At 37.4% G+C, this 17,725-nt stretch overlaps 1 protein-coding gene across 6 annotated transcripts in view; it reads right to left on the bottom strand.

The window, feature by feature from the left end:
- The window catches only part of Atp2c1 (ATPase secretory pathway Ca2+ transporting 1), a 110,605-nt gene that overhangs the window by 5,183 nt on the left and 87,697 nt on the right, over positions 1-17,725 (bottom strand). For all 6 annotated transcript variants that reach the window (XM_028756636.1, XM_028756632.1, XM_028756634.1 and 3 more), the window contains 9 exons: positions 17,499-17,655; positions 15,019-15,189; positions 13,901-13,998; positions 7,613-7,663; positions 6,378-6,544; positions 4,972-5,040; positions 3,555-3,671; positions 1,865-2,012; positions 1,361-1,456 (listed from right to left, as the gene is read on the bottom strand). In XM_028756636.1, coding sequence (XP_028612469.1) covers positions 1,361-1,456; positions 1,865-2,012; positions 3,555-3,671; positions 4,972-5,040; positions 6,378-6,544; positions 7,613-7,663; positions 13,901-13,998; positions 15,019-15,189; positions 17,499-17,655 — 1,074 coding nt within the window. The remainder of the gene's footprint in view (positions 1-1,360; positions 1,457-1,864; positions 2,013-3,554; positions 3,672-4,971; positions 5,041-6,377; positions 6,545-7,612; positions 7,664-13,900; positions 13,999-15,018; positions 15,190-17,498; positions 17,656-17,725) is intronic.

Raw genomic sequence — 17,725 nt, forward strand, 5'->3', positions numbered from 1 at the left:
ACACACACACACACACACACACACACACACACACACACACACACACACACAGAGGATGAAAGAAAAGGTTGCTCAGTACACCATAGTGGTGCATGCTTGTGACCTCAGTTCTCAGGGAGCTGTATGGGAGGATCTCAAGTTCAAAGCTGGCTTAAGGTATACCGAGAAGCCATCTCAAAAAGCAAAAGAAAAAAGGCACTTTCCTAAGAAGAATCAATTATAACAACGAGCCCATAAAAAGAAAGTGTTAGTGTCTGTGGTGGTTTAAATAAGAATGGCCCCATGGGCTCATCTGTTTGAATGCTTAGTCAGCACTTCTGGAGTGGCACTATTTGAGGAGTAGGAGATGTGGCCTGTTGGAAGGATCCCTCAACTGGGGGTAGGTCCTTTCTCTATCAAGCCCTTCTCCCTCCCGCCCTGCACCCTCTCTCTCTGTGGATTAGGATGTAGCCTCAGCTAGCTCTCCAGTATTACGCCTGCTATCCACCATACTCTCTGTCAGGATGATAATGGACTAAGATTGAAACTGTTCACAGCCCCAAATGCTGAGTTGCCTTGGTCACAGTGTCACAGAAATAGAACATTAACTAAGACAGTGCCCCAAAGTATTACTACATCTCATTCATATTTTGTGAAATCTTTTCTAACCATTCACTAAGGTAATACAACCCAAAACTCTTACTCAACAAATACATATAATTATGTGTGTATAAAAAAAGAAACACAAGTACTAGCTTCTAAAGTAGTCTGGTGATAACTGTACTTGGAAAGCTCAAATGTGAAAAATGCTAACAGTTGAGGACTCATAAAGGCCTTCAGAGGGTAAAAGACTTCTAGGTGCCAAAGGGAAACCGTAGTGCACAAAGTGCTTAAAAACTGCACTAAATGGCCATGCAAACAAGACTAGTTTTCAAGGACACTATGCTCTCAGAAAGTACCCCTAGTTCTGATGGTAGCACATTATTTTCTAACAAGAAAATGCAAACATAGCTTAATATACAGCATGAAAAGAAAAAAAAAAGAGACTCCTAAACTTTGATACCATGACAGATGTGACAAGGAACACACTGTCCTTTCAAAAGGCTTTCTAAACTGAGACTAATATCATGTTTACAGCCCCAAGAAGTTTGTCCTATGCTAATCTAAATATATCATACAGCTAATAATTGAAGATTGGACACCATATGAGATCAAATGTCCCATCTTTATTGTTGACCCTGGCACATCTTTATAGAAAAGTACATGGCACTGTAATCTGTGGCTACAAAATCAGAGCTAAAATATCCATAATTTCCGTCTACGTCCTATGAAAGGTTAATCTTCTCAAAGCGGTGCATTAGGGAAGACCATTTGTGCATACCTGAGATCTGGAACTCAGTGCATTGAACATGTCAAAAAACACAAAGCAAGTGAAAGTCATTGTTGTGTCTCGGGGTGTTATCACATTGTCTCGAAGCTGCCAAGAAGAAAGACAAAATGACTTGTTTGTTTGTTTGTTCTTGGTGGCTGAATAAAATGGATAAACACTGGATGCTTTTAAAATGAAATAGCTTCATTCTAAATGTTAAACCTATCTGAATTTTCTACAGATAACCTAGTAAACAAATATAGTCTACATGAAAGTTAAAAAAAAAAAGAAAATCTCATGAGAACTGCTATGCAAGGACTTAGATTTTCTAATTCTCCCCAATTCCGTGCACATGATGCTTTACTAAATACTGAATGACCTTAGGTTATAGTCTCTTCACCTCTGCTTCACTCAGAGGGTTCTTCACTTGTCAATCATCTGCACAACACACCAAAATTAATAAGAACCTAACTACACAGATGCATAGTAACACAGCAGTTTATCCAATGACTGTACCTCTCGCCAGAAGACAAACAAAGTCCCACAAACAATGATTATTGATGAAACAAGTATTTTAAGTATCAAGTTTTTTGTCAAAATGCTGTCCTTCCAGTTTCGAGGCGGTTTTCGAATGACATCTTTATCCACTGGCTCCACTCCAAGACTGCAAAACAAAGAGAACAAACAGTACTTAGAAATGTTCTTTACACTTACTCTTAAAACCTAATTAACATCAATTATCTAGGAAATTAAATGTTTTCTTTTGAAAACAAGATGGTAAATCATAAATCACTGCGTATGGTTACTTGAAAATTACCACTGCTAGACATGATGGCCTATGTCTCTAGTACCAACTAGCAGGAAGAAGGAAGTAGGGGGACAGAGAAGACAGGAGAGGGAGAAGAAGTGAGGGCAAGGACGATTACTGACCCGTCGACCTCTAACCGCTTACACTTAACACATCTGGCAAGATAAGACAGGCAAGCACTTGCTAGCCAACTTTCAAAACAAACCAATTCCATTTACATATAAATTGATTTTAAAAATCCATAACCTACCAAGAATACAAAGATGTCTTTGATAAGGAAATTTACTGGGATGGCCATGAGAGATATCATTCAACTACCATAGTACAAGAAAAATAAAAGAGACACTGAAATCGTTGAACACATATTTTACCAAGGCTCGTAAATAGAACTCAGATATGAAACTGAACTTCATGAACGCACCTCTTACAGACTAAGAGACTGGAACTTTTGCTAGACCTCAGTCAGTGACTTACAACTGGAATCCTACTATGTACTCAGTATATGTAACCTGTGTTCCATAACAAAACCAATCAATCTTGCCTTGGATTTTCCCATGTAATCAACTTTTATAGCATAAGCTAATGCACAGCTGTAACTTTAAGTTTCATACTTTTCCATACCCCTGACACAGTGTATTACATATGTGTTTTCATGTATGTATTCATGGTTCATTATAATCATTTGCTGGAAACAGCAAATAGACTAAAAGTGGCCTTATGAAATGGATATCCATAAGTGCTGAAAGTGGTGTTTGTTTATTGTCTGGGTCAGTTGTGTCAGTGACTTAATTCCAGGTAAAGCTGTAGCTCTAAAGTATCCCTCATTCCTTCCATGTGTGACGCTTTCTGTGCTGTTCAATAAAAGAGCCCTTTATTGGAGACAGACACACAAGAAACAGGCACACAGAGACATGAGACAGCCTTCAGGCAGGCATACATCACAGAAAACAGAAGACACAGGAAGAGTGAAGCTGACAATTTAAATGTTGGCTCGCTCTTGGTTAAATAACAATAACTCTGCAGGGAAAGGGGGGAAGTGGAAGGGAGGCACCTTTGATTTCTTCCCTTAGTTCAACACCAATTCATTAGTGATGACTGAGTTTATTATTAATGTGTTCAAAGTGACTGCAGGAAATTTCTCCATTACTTCCAGTTCTTAGAACCCAGCTTGTGTCTTAAACACAAGAACTGCCATTATTCTCCCTCTGTTCTTATCCAAAAGCTGGCACCTCACATAGTGTAAAGGACCAGAGCTACAATGAATGAATAGACAACCAAAAAGAATGATAGACACACATGACAATGTCTAAGAAGCACGTTGCTGGAAAACCATGAGGAAGGTTTCATATGTCTTATTCACACCCGCCTTGTCTTTTCAATTCGTGAATAAACACTTACCTCTGAGCTGGGGGTCCATCCATTATAATATTGATCCACAAAATCTGCATTGCATTGAGAGGGTTAGGAAAGTTCATTAACGTAGCCAATGAGATTAAAGTTAATGCTGCTATACTCCTGTTGAAAAAGAGTCATTTAAAAATTAGCACAATAAATTTTAAACATTTACTAGCACTTAAGTCTCATGTCACTGGGGCTGGGAACCAGCTCAGTTGGTGAAATACTTGCTGAGGAAGGAAGCATGCGGACCTAAGTTTAGATTCTCGGAAACCAAGTGAAAAGTTAGGGCAGTGGTGCACACCTGTCATCCCAGTGTTGGGGCGGTAGAGACAGGAAGGTCCCTGCTCTTACTGGGTAGCCAGTTAGGCTAATGAGTGAGCCCCAGGTTCAGTGAAGACATGTTATCAAGACTTAAGGTAGGAGGAGATGACTAAGAAAAACATCCAATGTCGACACCTGAGCTCTGCATGCAAGCACATATGTGTGTACACACCTATGTGCACATCCACAAACACACTCACTACATACACACACAAAAGAAAAAAATAATGTTCTACATACTTTAAAGTAATCCTATTAATTCAACTGACCAATACTTCAGTCATATGAATATTTTGTTAAGAAGATAACAATGTTTTCTTGTTTTGTTTTTTGTCTTTTGAAAGTGAGTCTAATGCAGCAGCCCAGAGTCTCCCTAATGTAGACAGGGTTGGCTCAACAATCTACTCAGTCTCCCAGGTGTTGGGATCAAAAGTGAAAGTCACCCTGATTAGCAAGCTGAAAGTATTTTAACAACAAAAAAAGTTGTTTTTAATGCTTAGGTAATAACAGCAAAAGGAATTAAGCTCTTCCAATTCTGACAGAGGCTCTCTCTAAGTAATACAGACTGGGCCTCTGGAAGTCTTCTACCTCAGCCTTCTAGAACACTGAGATTACAGACATGTGCCACCAAGCCCAGATAAAAGATTTTAAACCTATAAAACAACACTTTCAAATCTATTTAATCATGTTTTGGCTATAGAAAATCTCTCCTATTTTGAGAAAAAGATAACCAAGAAACATTGCTGAGACTTGACAATCTACTTTTAATTTCAGGAGCAATTAAATAAATTCCCAAAGTTTATGCAGGTATCCCTCAGTAATCGTGAGAATTATTTGCAGGATTCCTTCAAATGTCAAAGTCCTAGTCACTTATATAGAATGGCAAAGTAGCTACCTACTGTTTATACATTTCCGAGTCTTATTTTAAATCATCCCTACATGATTTGTAATATCTAGTATAACCCAAACAGTATGTTAATAGCCTTTTACTTTTTAGAAAATTACTAATAAGCAATTTTCAAGAATACAGGACATAATTTTACTTTTCAAATAATTTCTCTAGAAGACCCATGGGTAAAAGTTCTCGCAAACTTACGTGCTCAGTTGAAATCTAACAAAATTTTTGATGTTATTATAAATGCCTTTACCCTCTTCTATTGCAGACCTGAAATTTAAAAATAAAGAAATAAGAAAATATCACATAAAATATGCCTATACACTTTGAAACTAAGTTTCCAATCAAATAACAATTAGCACTTAGAAAAATAATTCTATTGCTAGGTAAGATTAAGATTGAAATATTTTAATTTACCAGAGAATTGAGCTCTATTTAAACTATTTTCATTATACAATATTCAAATTCTCTTAAAAAACAAAAGCCCCTGGTAGGGCTGAAGTGATGGCTCATAATCAGAAGGCACACTGCTCCTGCAGAAGACCTGAGTTCCAGTCCCAGCACCCATGTCAAGTGGCTCACAACCATCTTTAAATTCAGCTTGAGGGGAACTGCCAACTCTGCTCTCCACAGGCACTTGGAACCAGTATGTACACTCACATGTGTAATTAAAAATAGATCTTTTAAAATATTCAACATAAAAAACATGTATTATCTCTCTCCACACAAAATAATATTCCACATTTCTGAGAGTGAAACAATGACACTCTATCTCCTTCATAGCTCCTATTTCTCAATAGGTTAAATTAACAGATGTCAACAATTAAATGGCAATGAGTTATATAAGAATTATGGGGCTTAGTTATTGTCCTATATAACTATTACATTAATATGCTGTGAAGAATTCAAAAATGTGCTTTACAAAAATGTACTGGATAATTCTTGCATTCACTTGGCTGAGTCCAGGAAAAGGTACAGCCATAAAATAACTACATTTTCTCGGATTTGTAGAGAACTTCAAGAATGAGAGAAAAAATCCTTCTCTCCTTGCAAAAAGTTGGCAAGTGTGAAGTCTTGCGTTCCATGTGTGAGTAATACAGCATGGCGGGACTTGTGTTTACAATTTATTACCGCAAGGAGTGAAGCTCAGGTCAGTCATGGGTTATGGAAGTGAGAAAGAAGCACAGATTCCACCACCAGCATTACTCTTGGGTAGCAAAGGCATCCAGAGCTAAGAGGCTGTATCAGGAAATGAGGGCAACAAGAACTTACTAATATGAGAAAATAACATGAGTGTGAACTCAACTTCTAATGCTACATAATGTCTCCTGTAACCTCAATTTAACTACAATAAAGACTTTGGAGCAAGAGTCACTGTTGTACCATCATTCTATGCCCAGAAAAATGTGACAACTGGCCAGCACTCCCTAAATATTTCGTCATTTATTCTGTCTGTTCCATTTACACAAATACTTTTCTCTTGAACTAAATAAAATAAGATTGCCTCCCCCCAAAAAATGTTTTAATCTGCCATATACTGCCAATTCTTTTCAAGCTGAATTGTTTGAAGGCAAGATGCATGAAGGAGAGAAAAGCAAATGTCTTACATTATAGTTTGGAAATCATCATCCACCAAGATCATATCTGCAGCCTCTTTGCAAACATCTGTGCCAGTTTGGCCCATTGCAACTCCAATGTCTGCAGCCTTCAGAGCAACTGCATCATTTACCCCATCTCCTGTCATGGCTACAACAGACCCGTTCTTCTGTAGAGACTAAAGAGAAGCAGACAAAAGAGAAGTAAAGCAGGGAGAATTATTCTGATTTTTTTAAAATCAGATAAAGAGGTCAACCATCTTTCATAAAATTAAGATTAAAAATACATATAACCTCATTTTTCAGTAAAGTTCAATACATGAAAGTCTTTATAAAATAAAGCTTACAAAATATGGCTACTAGCATTTCCATCCAAGAGAACTGCATACAATGTGACAGTCAACTACACAATGGTTTATAACTAGAGGTACTTTGTTTTCCAGAGAACAATAACAATGTTTGGGGGTATTTTGACTGTTCTGGGTTGTAAGATGGCCCTGGTATTTACTGGGTAGGATCTAAGGATGAAACTAAACATTCTAATTTACCCAGGAGAGCCCTATCACCCCTAGCTACAAATAACCCACCCTAAAATGTCAACAACCTCTAAACTCAGAAGCTTTCAACTCTACAACTACTAGCTACCATAATGAAACCTGCTATAACTGTTAAGATACAATTAAAGTTGTTTTACACATCAATTAAATGGTACAGAACATCATCCCGCTCAATGAGGCATTATGCAAGACAGAAGCTGAAACTGAAGCCTACCTAAAGCCTGCTGACATGTAAGTGGTGTTGGTGTGTAACACACAGCTCACTTATTTGTGGCACATTCCACATAATGAAAAGTTACCTAATGATACACTAAAACACAGCTGGTTAAGGAACTCACAGAAATAATAAGCCTTCTTCACACTGTTCACTCTTATAAAACACCTGTCTTACATTTGTTTACACAGTGCCTAACTGTGACTATTCATACTGGGATGTTTTAGAGATGGATCTCTGCCAGAATACACTTCTACACTCTGTTTTAAGACGCTGTACTGGAAATACTTTATAGTTTTGTTCTATGACTTCCTATGTCAACTAAACTGTTTCTCTGTCAAGCTCTTCCAGAATTGTAAGTTGTCTCACAATACTTTGAACTGTGATATTCTATCAATACTCTTTGTAATGAACAAAAGGAATGTTAAAACATTTTGTATAGTGAATTTAAGATAATTTGGTTTTCAGACACCCACCTTAATAATTTTCATCTTGTGTCTTGGGCTTGCTCTGTAAAATACTGCAACCTGTTAAAACACAAATACATTAAAAATCCCCAGTGTTAACAAATAACAGTATTTCTAAGGAATGATATTTTAGCAACTTAATTTGGCTCAAAGACTGAAATTAATCAATGTCATATATGTGCCAATATCCACCTCATGCAGGGATTCAACCTTTACCAAAGAAAAGAGTATGTTAACCACAGAAAAAACAACCTAAGTGTCATAACCTTAAGGCCAGGAATAGAAAACAGCTTTATCCTTAGGGTATTTCAGAAATAAAAAAGGGGGAAATTTTTTCCTTATCTGTGTTCTCACAACTAGTGTACAACAGGCTTTTCTCTTGGTCTGTCTCAGAGAAGAACATCTGTTTCCCAACAGCTGGGCAGTCATCTTACAGTGTCATGTAGGTGCTCCTTCTTGATTTGAAATAATTCACAAGCTCTCTTCAACTGTAATTCAAAGCTGCGTAATGATCAAATTTCTCCACCAGAATTAATCTCTTTTCATGATCATCTATGCAGCCCTTCACTGTGCTCCGATGCCAGCCACAACAGTGTCTGTGTCCTTAAGGTTCGCCTTGTTTTATCTGAAGTTGTCTAAACAACACTGCCAGCCCTTACCGCTCTCTAACACGATACAAGCAGGGGAGTGAAGAAGGGGAGCTGATTTACAGAACCCTATTCTCCTTCATAGATCACAGTTGTAAATGTCACATGAGTTTATACTTCTCACTCTTTGTAAGCATTCACGTTCCAAATCTTCCAACCTGTCATTTCCCAAACATCTGAATTTCGGCATCATAGTCAATCTTTCCAGTACCTAAAAGCCATAGAGTTTCTTACACCTACACAACACACTCTTCTCTACAGTCCTGGAGGATTATTTCATGTTAGATTTCTCCCCTCACTCCTCCAGTCCAACCCCTCTTCCAGTCTTGCTCTCAGTAGATAACTTTATTTCCTACTCCAAAGAAAACACCCCAAGCCCTGCCCGGCCCATCTGTGTCCAGAACCAACTCTAATATCTTACTATAGATGAACTGATAAAACTCCTGACTCACCTGATTGAATTTACCACCCCAAAAATTCTTAAAGTTCTTCCCTCTCATTGATCAATTTTTTTCTGACATTTAAGCAAAAGTGAGAACTCACATCCCATGCCCTCCTGTCTTAGCTCTCCTCCCTTTCCTTCATCTTCACTATCCTTTTTAAGTCATGCTATCCATGATGGCAAAAGTTCCCCTGCACCTTCAGTGCTCTTGAGATGTATGCCAATAAATAAACTAAGTGAACCTCAGTGCTGTCATACACACTACTCCTGTGTCCAATTTTTAAAGTCTGAAACCAAGAGAACAATATTTTCTTAGAGAGAAAATTCAGTTGAACTCCAGCATTTATTACTGATTATGCCCAATGTCTTATTATGGGTCCAGGAATCACATGACACGTATTTGAACACTGTTCTTCAATTAAGAATAAAGTTCAACCTCTATTTAGATAGTGTACAGGTTCTTCCATCTTGTACTCTGGCTAAAGCCATTTTGGGTTTCACTAAAATGTGGTCCCTTCATGGAGAAACCCGTGGAAAATTATCCAACTCTATTCTAGGATCCCAACATCAAGATGCCCCAGATTAGCTTCTGATGAACTGCCTACTTCTGCAAAATCTTCCCCTGCAGCTGCCAAGAAAGATACCAGGACATGGTTTTTGCCTCTAAAATCCCCTTGCCCTAAACACTTGATGCTACACTTAAGTCACAAATGCCTGAGTATAGTCCCAGATGGCAGAAGAGACTTTTCACTAGTTATAAATGGTGTGTGAGTAGTCATGCCTGGTGTGCTCCCTGTAACATTTAAATGTATCTTTAAAAAAAAAAACTAAGCTACATACATATTCAAAACATACCTGTACCTGAATGTGTAGAAGAAATGTAAGTATTCAGAAATTAATCATGAAGCATGCGCTCTACTGAAACGTCAATCGAAGTATTTGGCAAGGCCATAGGATATACAACATATTCAAATAAAAACTGATGGTGAGGACTAATGCTCTGCCCTGTACCTCTGTTCCACAGAATTTATATCCAAACTTGGCAAGACACTTCTCTGTAACTATTCTAGGTTACCAAAAATAAAAACCCTGGTACTTTCTGACTGAAGATAAACTCCTTTATATACTAGCATATTTACTGATATGAAATAAATATATCTATTACTTATAAGATTTTAACATTTCAAAGCTTCTGATTTCATCTCAAAAACAGATGCAGCCACTTTCAGACCAAGCAAATCTAACACAAACCACATTGGCAATGATTACTTGGTCTTTTACATGTGGTACATATCACCACACACATTTGCTCTTAAAGCAACAGACTATGTTCAGACCTATATATCAGATACTACATTTTTAAGTTCTAGCCATGAGCTCCAGGGCCAATGTCATCCCACTCTCAGAGGCTCTGAGACATGGAAGAAACCAAGATGCACTTCAGAAGTGTCAGTCATACATCAAACACGAGTCACAGTGAGCAAGCTATCAATCCAGGAAAGGATGTGGTGGAATAATAAATGTGCATTACTTAGTCAAGAGAGCCAGGCTGGAAAGGCTACTTACAATATGATTTCAAGCCCATTACATTCTTAAAGCAAAGAACAACTTAGTGAAACAGCAAGGGAATTATAAAGCAACAGGACAGGTCTGCATAAAACTAATGGTGGGCAAAGTAAATACCCATTTGTCAAAACCCTGGGAACAACAGACCTGGAACAGGTGTTATTTCCTCACTTATTCTGAAAAATCAAAACTTGTGCTAAATAGTCATCCTCTAGAAAGTGACTATAAATAAGATACATATAATATATGCATTACTGGTTGCTCTGTTATCATTAAAATATTATTCATAGTAAAAATATACATGCTAAAACATAAGAAAATGGTTATATAAACACACATAACATACATTCATGCACAGTAGACAGCCACACAAAATATAGCCATTAAAGGCATATATTCTCTAGTAGTAACTTATGATTTCAGAAATGCACAAGTTACATAAAATGACTCTTATGCTTGTGAATATAAAAAGTACAAACTATGTTTCTGTTAAATACATATTATAAAATTACAGTGAGTTAACTTATCATGTCAATGTGCTATGTGGGCACATAACTTCTGAGTGTCTGGATTAGATTACCAACAGTATAAATTGTAACTTATTGTTCAATTTTCTACAATGAGCATTATTGTAGAAAATTACCTAATCAGAAAATATTATAAAGATATATATAATATATGTATACATAACGTATATACAAAAAGATGTAAATTAAGATGTTGATATAATTTAAGAAAATCCTGTATTCTGAAAAGGCAGCTTTTAAGTATAAAGTGAGATAGAAGAGGCAGTAGATTTATTATTACTGGCAACAGACAGCTACAACAACTAGCCAAATAAATGCCAGATAAGTACTTATGTTGCAGGACATATCAATACACACACACGCAAATATTAACAACATGGAAGAAATAATGCTGCCCAACTCCTTTGAAACCAACTTCATATGTGCCTTGTGTATATGAAAATCAGGCTTTTTTATTTTTTTTTTTTTTTTTTTGAGACAGGGTTTCTCTGTGGAGCCCTGGCTGTCCTGGAACTCACTCTGTAGACCAGGCTGGCCTCGAACTCAGAAATCTGCCTGCCTCTGCCTCCCAAGTGCTGGGATTAAAGGCGTGTGCCACCACCGCCCGGCAGAAAAACCAGGTTCTTTAAAGTCTCCATGATGCATACTCAGATAGTAAAACTAATTTCATGTAAGGAAATCTGCCTTTAAAGAAATTACTGTGATAGAAAACAGGAATGTCTTTTTTTTTTCTGAAAAATAATTTGCTACAAAAGCATTAGAATCAAAGATTAAAAAGCATCTCAGTGACAAACAAGCAGCCTTTTAACAGATGGTACTGGAGCAGTAAAATACTATGCAAAACAAAACAAATCCTCACCTCCGCCGTGTATACAAGAATTACAATTCAAAGTGATCATTGGCTAAAATAAAAAGCCCAAAAACTATAAACTTCTAAGAGAAAGTCCTCTGTAATCCTAGTTTAGACTGACCTCTTAAATAAAATCACAAGGATGATCCATAAGAGTGAACACTGATAAACCAGACTTATCTAATTAAATACCTCTGTAGCTACACTGGGGGGTGGGGGAGCTAAAAAGAACCACAGATGTTTTAAAATCTCAGAATTAAATAAGAAAATAATGTAATTTTTAAAAAATGTTCGGACCATGTAAATAAAGACCATAATATGGAAAACAAGTACATGAAAAGGTATTCATAATTAGAAGTTTTTGAGGGAAGTGCAAATGAAAAGCACAATAAAGTCTTCCTAAATGCCATGAGAAGGCAGTGAGAGAAATGACCACTCAATACGTGGTCTCACTAACAAACAACAGGAACATTCCCTGTCACCCAATGTGGAGTTTTTTATGTAGGTAAGAAGTCATCAGCCATATGACCCAGAAATTAATCAGGTGTGACTTTAATTTTTTTCAGACCCTATATTTAATGATGGTTCTTTAACACTTCAACCTCCTTTCTAACCCACCACAAGTAGTGGAAAAATAGGATGCAGGGAAAGTAGGCCTGTTTAGATAAGGGCTTTATCCCATCTGTGTTGTCTGGAAATCAGCAGTTTAGTTCACAGGTTAGTAGGCAGCAGCAGCAGCATGATCCACTCACAAACACATCACGGATACACCAGGAGTCCAGTTCAGTAGAGTTGGGAAAGCAAACATGAATCTGTGGCAGTGCTAGCAGCTACCTAGCAGAGACAGCCAGGCCTTAGCCTCAGCACGAGTCAGCAGAAGGGACCAGGGCCAACAGGAATGCCAGGACAAGTTCTCAGCTGTGCCTCTCTCAGCGAAGTAAAGATCAGAGAAGACTGGAGACCAAGAAGCTTTTAGCAATGTAAGCAAGCTAAGCTCAGCCTCCGTGTGACAGGCCATTGGGCTTACTTATGCTCCCTTCAAACATCAGGTGTCCTCCATGGGTCTTGTCTCAGCACATGCATCCAATAAGCCAGAGTTCACGAAGTGGTAAGAAACTGCAGCACAACACCAGAAGTTTTTTGGTGCAGTTCTCTCTATGAAGTCCCTAGAAATGAAGCTAAACTACACAATGTAAGGTGGACCACTACATGTGTCGTTAGCAAAGAATCCTTTATCACATGCTTTCACGTGCTTCTTTAGCAGAACATCTTTTCTCCTGGGTCTGCTTCAGGGAAATGAGTCTGCCTTAGTCTTTCACCTGTGCCCACGTCAATGAAACATTCCTTCACACATTTGCCTCAGCAAAACACCATCCAACACAATGAATTTTCCAAAGAACCCTTAAGTTTCCATTTCACTCATGTATTTACAGAAGGAAAACTGACTTTCAAAGAAACTAGTATACACAGTTTCATTCACTATCAGAAAACATTGAAAAGAGCCAACTGTCCTAGAACTGAAGTGATACAGTGCACCCTACAGTCCAACGCCGCCCAGCAGTTTAAGGGCATGAAGGAGTAGAGGACTTAGACATAGCAACACAGTGAAGTGACATCTCCAAAGCACTGCATATCAAAGGATCAAGAATCAAATTCAGAAGTCTCATGCTATAGGGTCTTATTCTTACAGAATTGAGTAAGGGATGAAACTACAGAAATAAAAAAATAAATCACTGCTGCCAAGCTCTAGACCTAGGAGAGAAGCTGAATACAAGATGTCATGAGAGAACTGAGGGATAAGAAAAGACTATTCTGTATCTTATTTGTGACAATGTAAGGTACCTTGAATCTTCCAAACTCAGAGCTGCACTCTAGAATAGTATGTTTTACTGTCTGAAAACATCACCTCAATTTCTTAAAAGGTAACGAACAAACTCAAGCAATAACAAAAACAGAACTAAAGTGTAAATAGTATCAACTAACTGTTCTTTCTCCATCTTCTAACTTATGCATATAAGCCCTCAATTACCACCATACTTTCCTCACAGGAAATGTAGTTCTTACTAAAGGTAATGACTTTACAGCATTTTTCTAATGATTGCATCATAAATAACAATATGGTTTATTTCCAAGAAATTTCAGTTCAGAATCTGGAGTAGCAAATTTGGTGAGCATGTCTCCTTTGCAAATAACCAGTTTCTCAGAGACAAGAACAATACCTGGTGCTTAGGATATGGCTCTTAGTGTTTACTCATACAGACTTACCTTTGGCACTATCTGTGAAAGATGCTGGACCTCCATTGTATCTACTTCTTCTCCAGACACGGACTGTGAAGTTTTAGAATACAATCCAAGACGACTAGCTAAAGTAAAAGGAGACAAAAAAAATATATAATTAACCGCATTTCTTCACGTGAAGAGTTAGTAAAGCTACGTTCATTTACTATGATCTTGTTTACTTCTTTTTACACATGTGAAAAGTATCTAGGAATCCTAAGAGAAAACAACTGGTAAACAAAACTGGCTGAAATTCATAGCAGGGTCTCAAGTTTTCTGTTTGAGTATGTGGTTTTTGTTTAAAGTTAAGAATACAGAATTATCCCTAAGCTGGCAAACCCTAAAAATTAAAACTAGACTAATCCATTTCTGCTCAGCAGCTCAATCCTAATGACAATCAGAATGTACTATAAGCAAAGGAACTGAAGCCAGAAAAGCTGGTGGCACATTTAGCTACACGCAATCATGTAGTTCCATTTAGATCACAGTGCACATTGAGAAGTCACCCTCCTATCACCACATCTGTGACCCTTCTTAACAACGTTCGAAACCTTTAGCCCAAACCTATGACAAATTAATAAAATCAGAATTAACAAAGCTTGGAAATGTGAAGTTTATATTTTTACCGATTTCAAGAAATTGGCACTTACGCTTCTCTCCACCTTTCATTTCTGAAGGTAACTAAACTAACTTTCAAAGCACAAGCACATCCCTGATGGGTAACAAGACGTATAGAGCAAGCTATCCTCTTATCTTAGTACTTATGTTCAAGTCTACTTCGAAAGTTACACTTAAACTGAAAAGAAAGACCTCAATTCATCTTTCCTTTTACATCCCTGGGCTAGTGTTTACACCTGTCAGCAAGTGGATTATAAAGTTAAAAAGGTCAACTACCCTTCTGTGAATAAATACACAAATGGTTTCCTGAGTTAATCATGTGTTTTCAATATTCTTTTTTTTTTTTACTAAACTTTAATTTACAAAAAATCTTTTATAAGTTTGAGCAAAAATGAGTAAGTTGTTATTTTGTAATCCCAACTGCATATTAACATATTTCCTAGCTAATGTTTACAAAACAAGGTGGTATTTTCTGAAAGCAGTTATACCGATTGCAATTGCAGTCTCCTGAGAGTCTCCAGTGATCATTTTGATGGAGACTCCTGAGGCAATGAGTGTTGTGACAGCTTCTTTCACACCAGTTCTAGGAGGGTCAATGATTCCTACCAGGCCAAGGAAGGTCAGCTGCCCCAGTTCCGGACCAGACGCCAAGGCAAGAACTTGGAAAATAATAAAATCAAAACTGCAAAATACTGGTTGTAAAAGTGTTAAACTTAGCTGATAATAAATCACATAAGGTTATAGTATCATTTGTAGTTGCGGCATATTATTTACAATTCAACCTTATCACATACCAACACACTGTAGTTCAATGGTTCTGGATATAAAACTGTTTTTAGGCTATTAAAAATTAAAAGAAATAAAACCAAAGAACTGTTAAGTAAAAAAGACAAATGAGAAAGAATTAAGAACATTTTTTTTCATAGCAACCACACACAGCTACGATCCAAAGAAACTACAACCTCTTTAGAAAATACAATTCATTATTTAGGGAAAAATATGCATTTGTCAAACCTTAAAACTCAAATTTAAGCAAACAGGCCCCTTTGAAGGTTGTTTCTAATATATCTTCATCAGAGAAGGCTGTATCAATTGTACACAGCATGTGTGTGTGTGTGTGTGTGTTTACCATAAATTTCATATATGCTAAACACTAGAAAGAAAAGTTCATCTACAAAGTGGGCTTAAGGTCATTTATACCAACACAGTCTGTTTTCACTGCTCCAAGCATTAACACAAGCACTTCCTCTCAAACCTTTAGCGAAGAACTCGTTAACTATCATAGCATTGTGTTTATAGTGTCCTGTCATCAGTGGACAACAAGATTAAACAGAAAGTCATGCACATTTCCCAAATATCACTCAGCTTACTCTCAGAATTTTATAAGCTCTGGTCACTACCATTATAAATCAAAAGGATATACTTGCAGCAGGGAGACTGTTATGAGAACAAACACTAACAAGTATCCACGAAAGCACACTAAACTTCACTGTCTCAAAGGGAGCCTGCAAAATCCTGAGACCAAAGTAGTACTTATACTTATTCAAGCAGAATTCATACATGGAGGATTGAAAGATCAAAGCTGAAGGTAAACCACCTCTGTTTTAAGTGTGCAGATATAACCCACATATTGCTCCCTGGCAATCCCTGGTGCTAGGGGAGAGGCAGATGGCAATAAAAGGAGATGAAGAGTATCAATCTGCATGCTAGCATATCTTGAGTAAAGGGAGATCATTTCTGTGTCCTCCCGATGGAGGGGTGGCACTAGCCCAGAGATGGTTATTCTATATTTAGGCACTCTTCAACACTAATAAAGACCTACTGAAGATATTCTTTAGACCAAGAACAGATAAGCAATGTTTATAAGGAAGTCCTCTGACATAAAACAGTTACTATGGCTTGAATATATTTTCTATACCCTCATGTGTTTGAATACTTGGTCCCCAGCTGGTAACATTGTTTTGAGAGGTTGTGGAACCATAGAATATGGGACCTACCTGGAGGAAGTGGGTCACTTCAGGACAGAATTTAGAACTTTTCAGACAGAGCTTTAGAGCTCACCATCCTAGTCTGTCTACTGTCCTGGGATATAAGGTAGCAACCTCTCTCCTGCTGCAACGTTGTCACTCCTACCACCATATCTTCCCCACCATGATGGTTACTACCTTCATGAAGCTTAGTACATTCAATTATGCATCAAAACAAATTCTTCCTCACTTAAGTTTCCTCTTGTCATAATTGGAAAAAAAAAAAAACCTAAAATGTTGTAGTTTCAAAATTTAGGACCACAAGAATTTTTAAGAAACAAACTATATAAGATAAAGCATGATCATATGTCAACTAATATTTTAATGTATACAAATTAATATTTAATTCCCCATTGTAGCAATAATGACAGGAAGATGAAAAAAGACATGAAAAAAGGTCACAGTATTTTCTAAATTCTATGAAACAAATGTTTCCTCTAACAATTCTAGTCTACTTCACAATGCTGCAGCATAAACCACATACAAAAACCTCAACAATTCTTCAGCAAAATGGCCCAACAGATAAAGGTACTTGCTACAGACCCTGACAACATTAGTTTCATTCCTGGAACTCACACAGTAGAAGTATAAAAATGATGTGCATGTTTTATCTACCACGCCCCAACACACACATACACACAAAATAAATCTAACACAGAAATTTGTAGAAGACGGAGTTCTTTAAAATCTCTGTCCTACACAGAGAACACTGACATCTACAGAGACTCAAGAGTTCGGAGTTTGCTGTATTCTTGACTTTCCATTATTTGAGGACCAGCTCCTCAACTATTATAAAAACGCACCACCTCAGAAACTGCAATGGTTCTCATGTCTGGGGTAGAGTTGGACATTTCAGAAGTGAAGTAGGGATTCAGCTACAATTAAAAGAAGGCCTTTGTTCCCAGAACAGGAACTATGCTGAAACAGCCTTCCTTCCTTACCTCTGAGTCCTGCTGAGCCCATCCGTGCCTTCTCCTGTTGGTACAAATCTCTCTGCTGCTGGGTAAGTGCCAAAGTCTGCCCTTTGCTGTTGTATGTAGTACAATACTTAATCACCTGTTCATAAGCACCCTTCATAAAACAAATCTCTGGTCTGTCCTAAAAAGAAAAACATAAGTTTTCATTCAAATTGTGTGTGTGTGTGTGTGCGTGTGTGTGTGTGTGTGTG

Source organism: Grammomys surdaster, unplaced genomic scaffold, assembly GCF_004785775.1.
Source record: "Grammomys surdaster isolate TR1022 unplaced genomic scaffold, NIH_TR_1.0 126131, whole genome shotgun sequence".
Taxonomy (NCBI): domain Eukaryota; kingdom Metazoa; phylum Chordata; class Mammalia; order Rodentia; family Muridae; genus Grammomys; species Grammomys surdaster.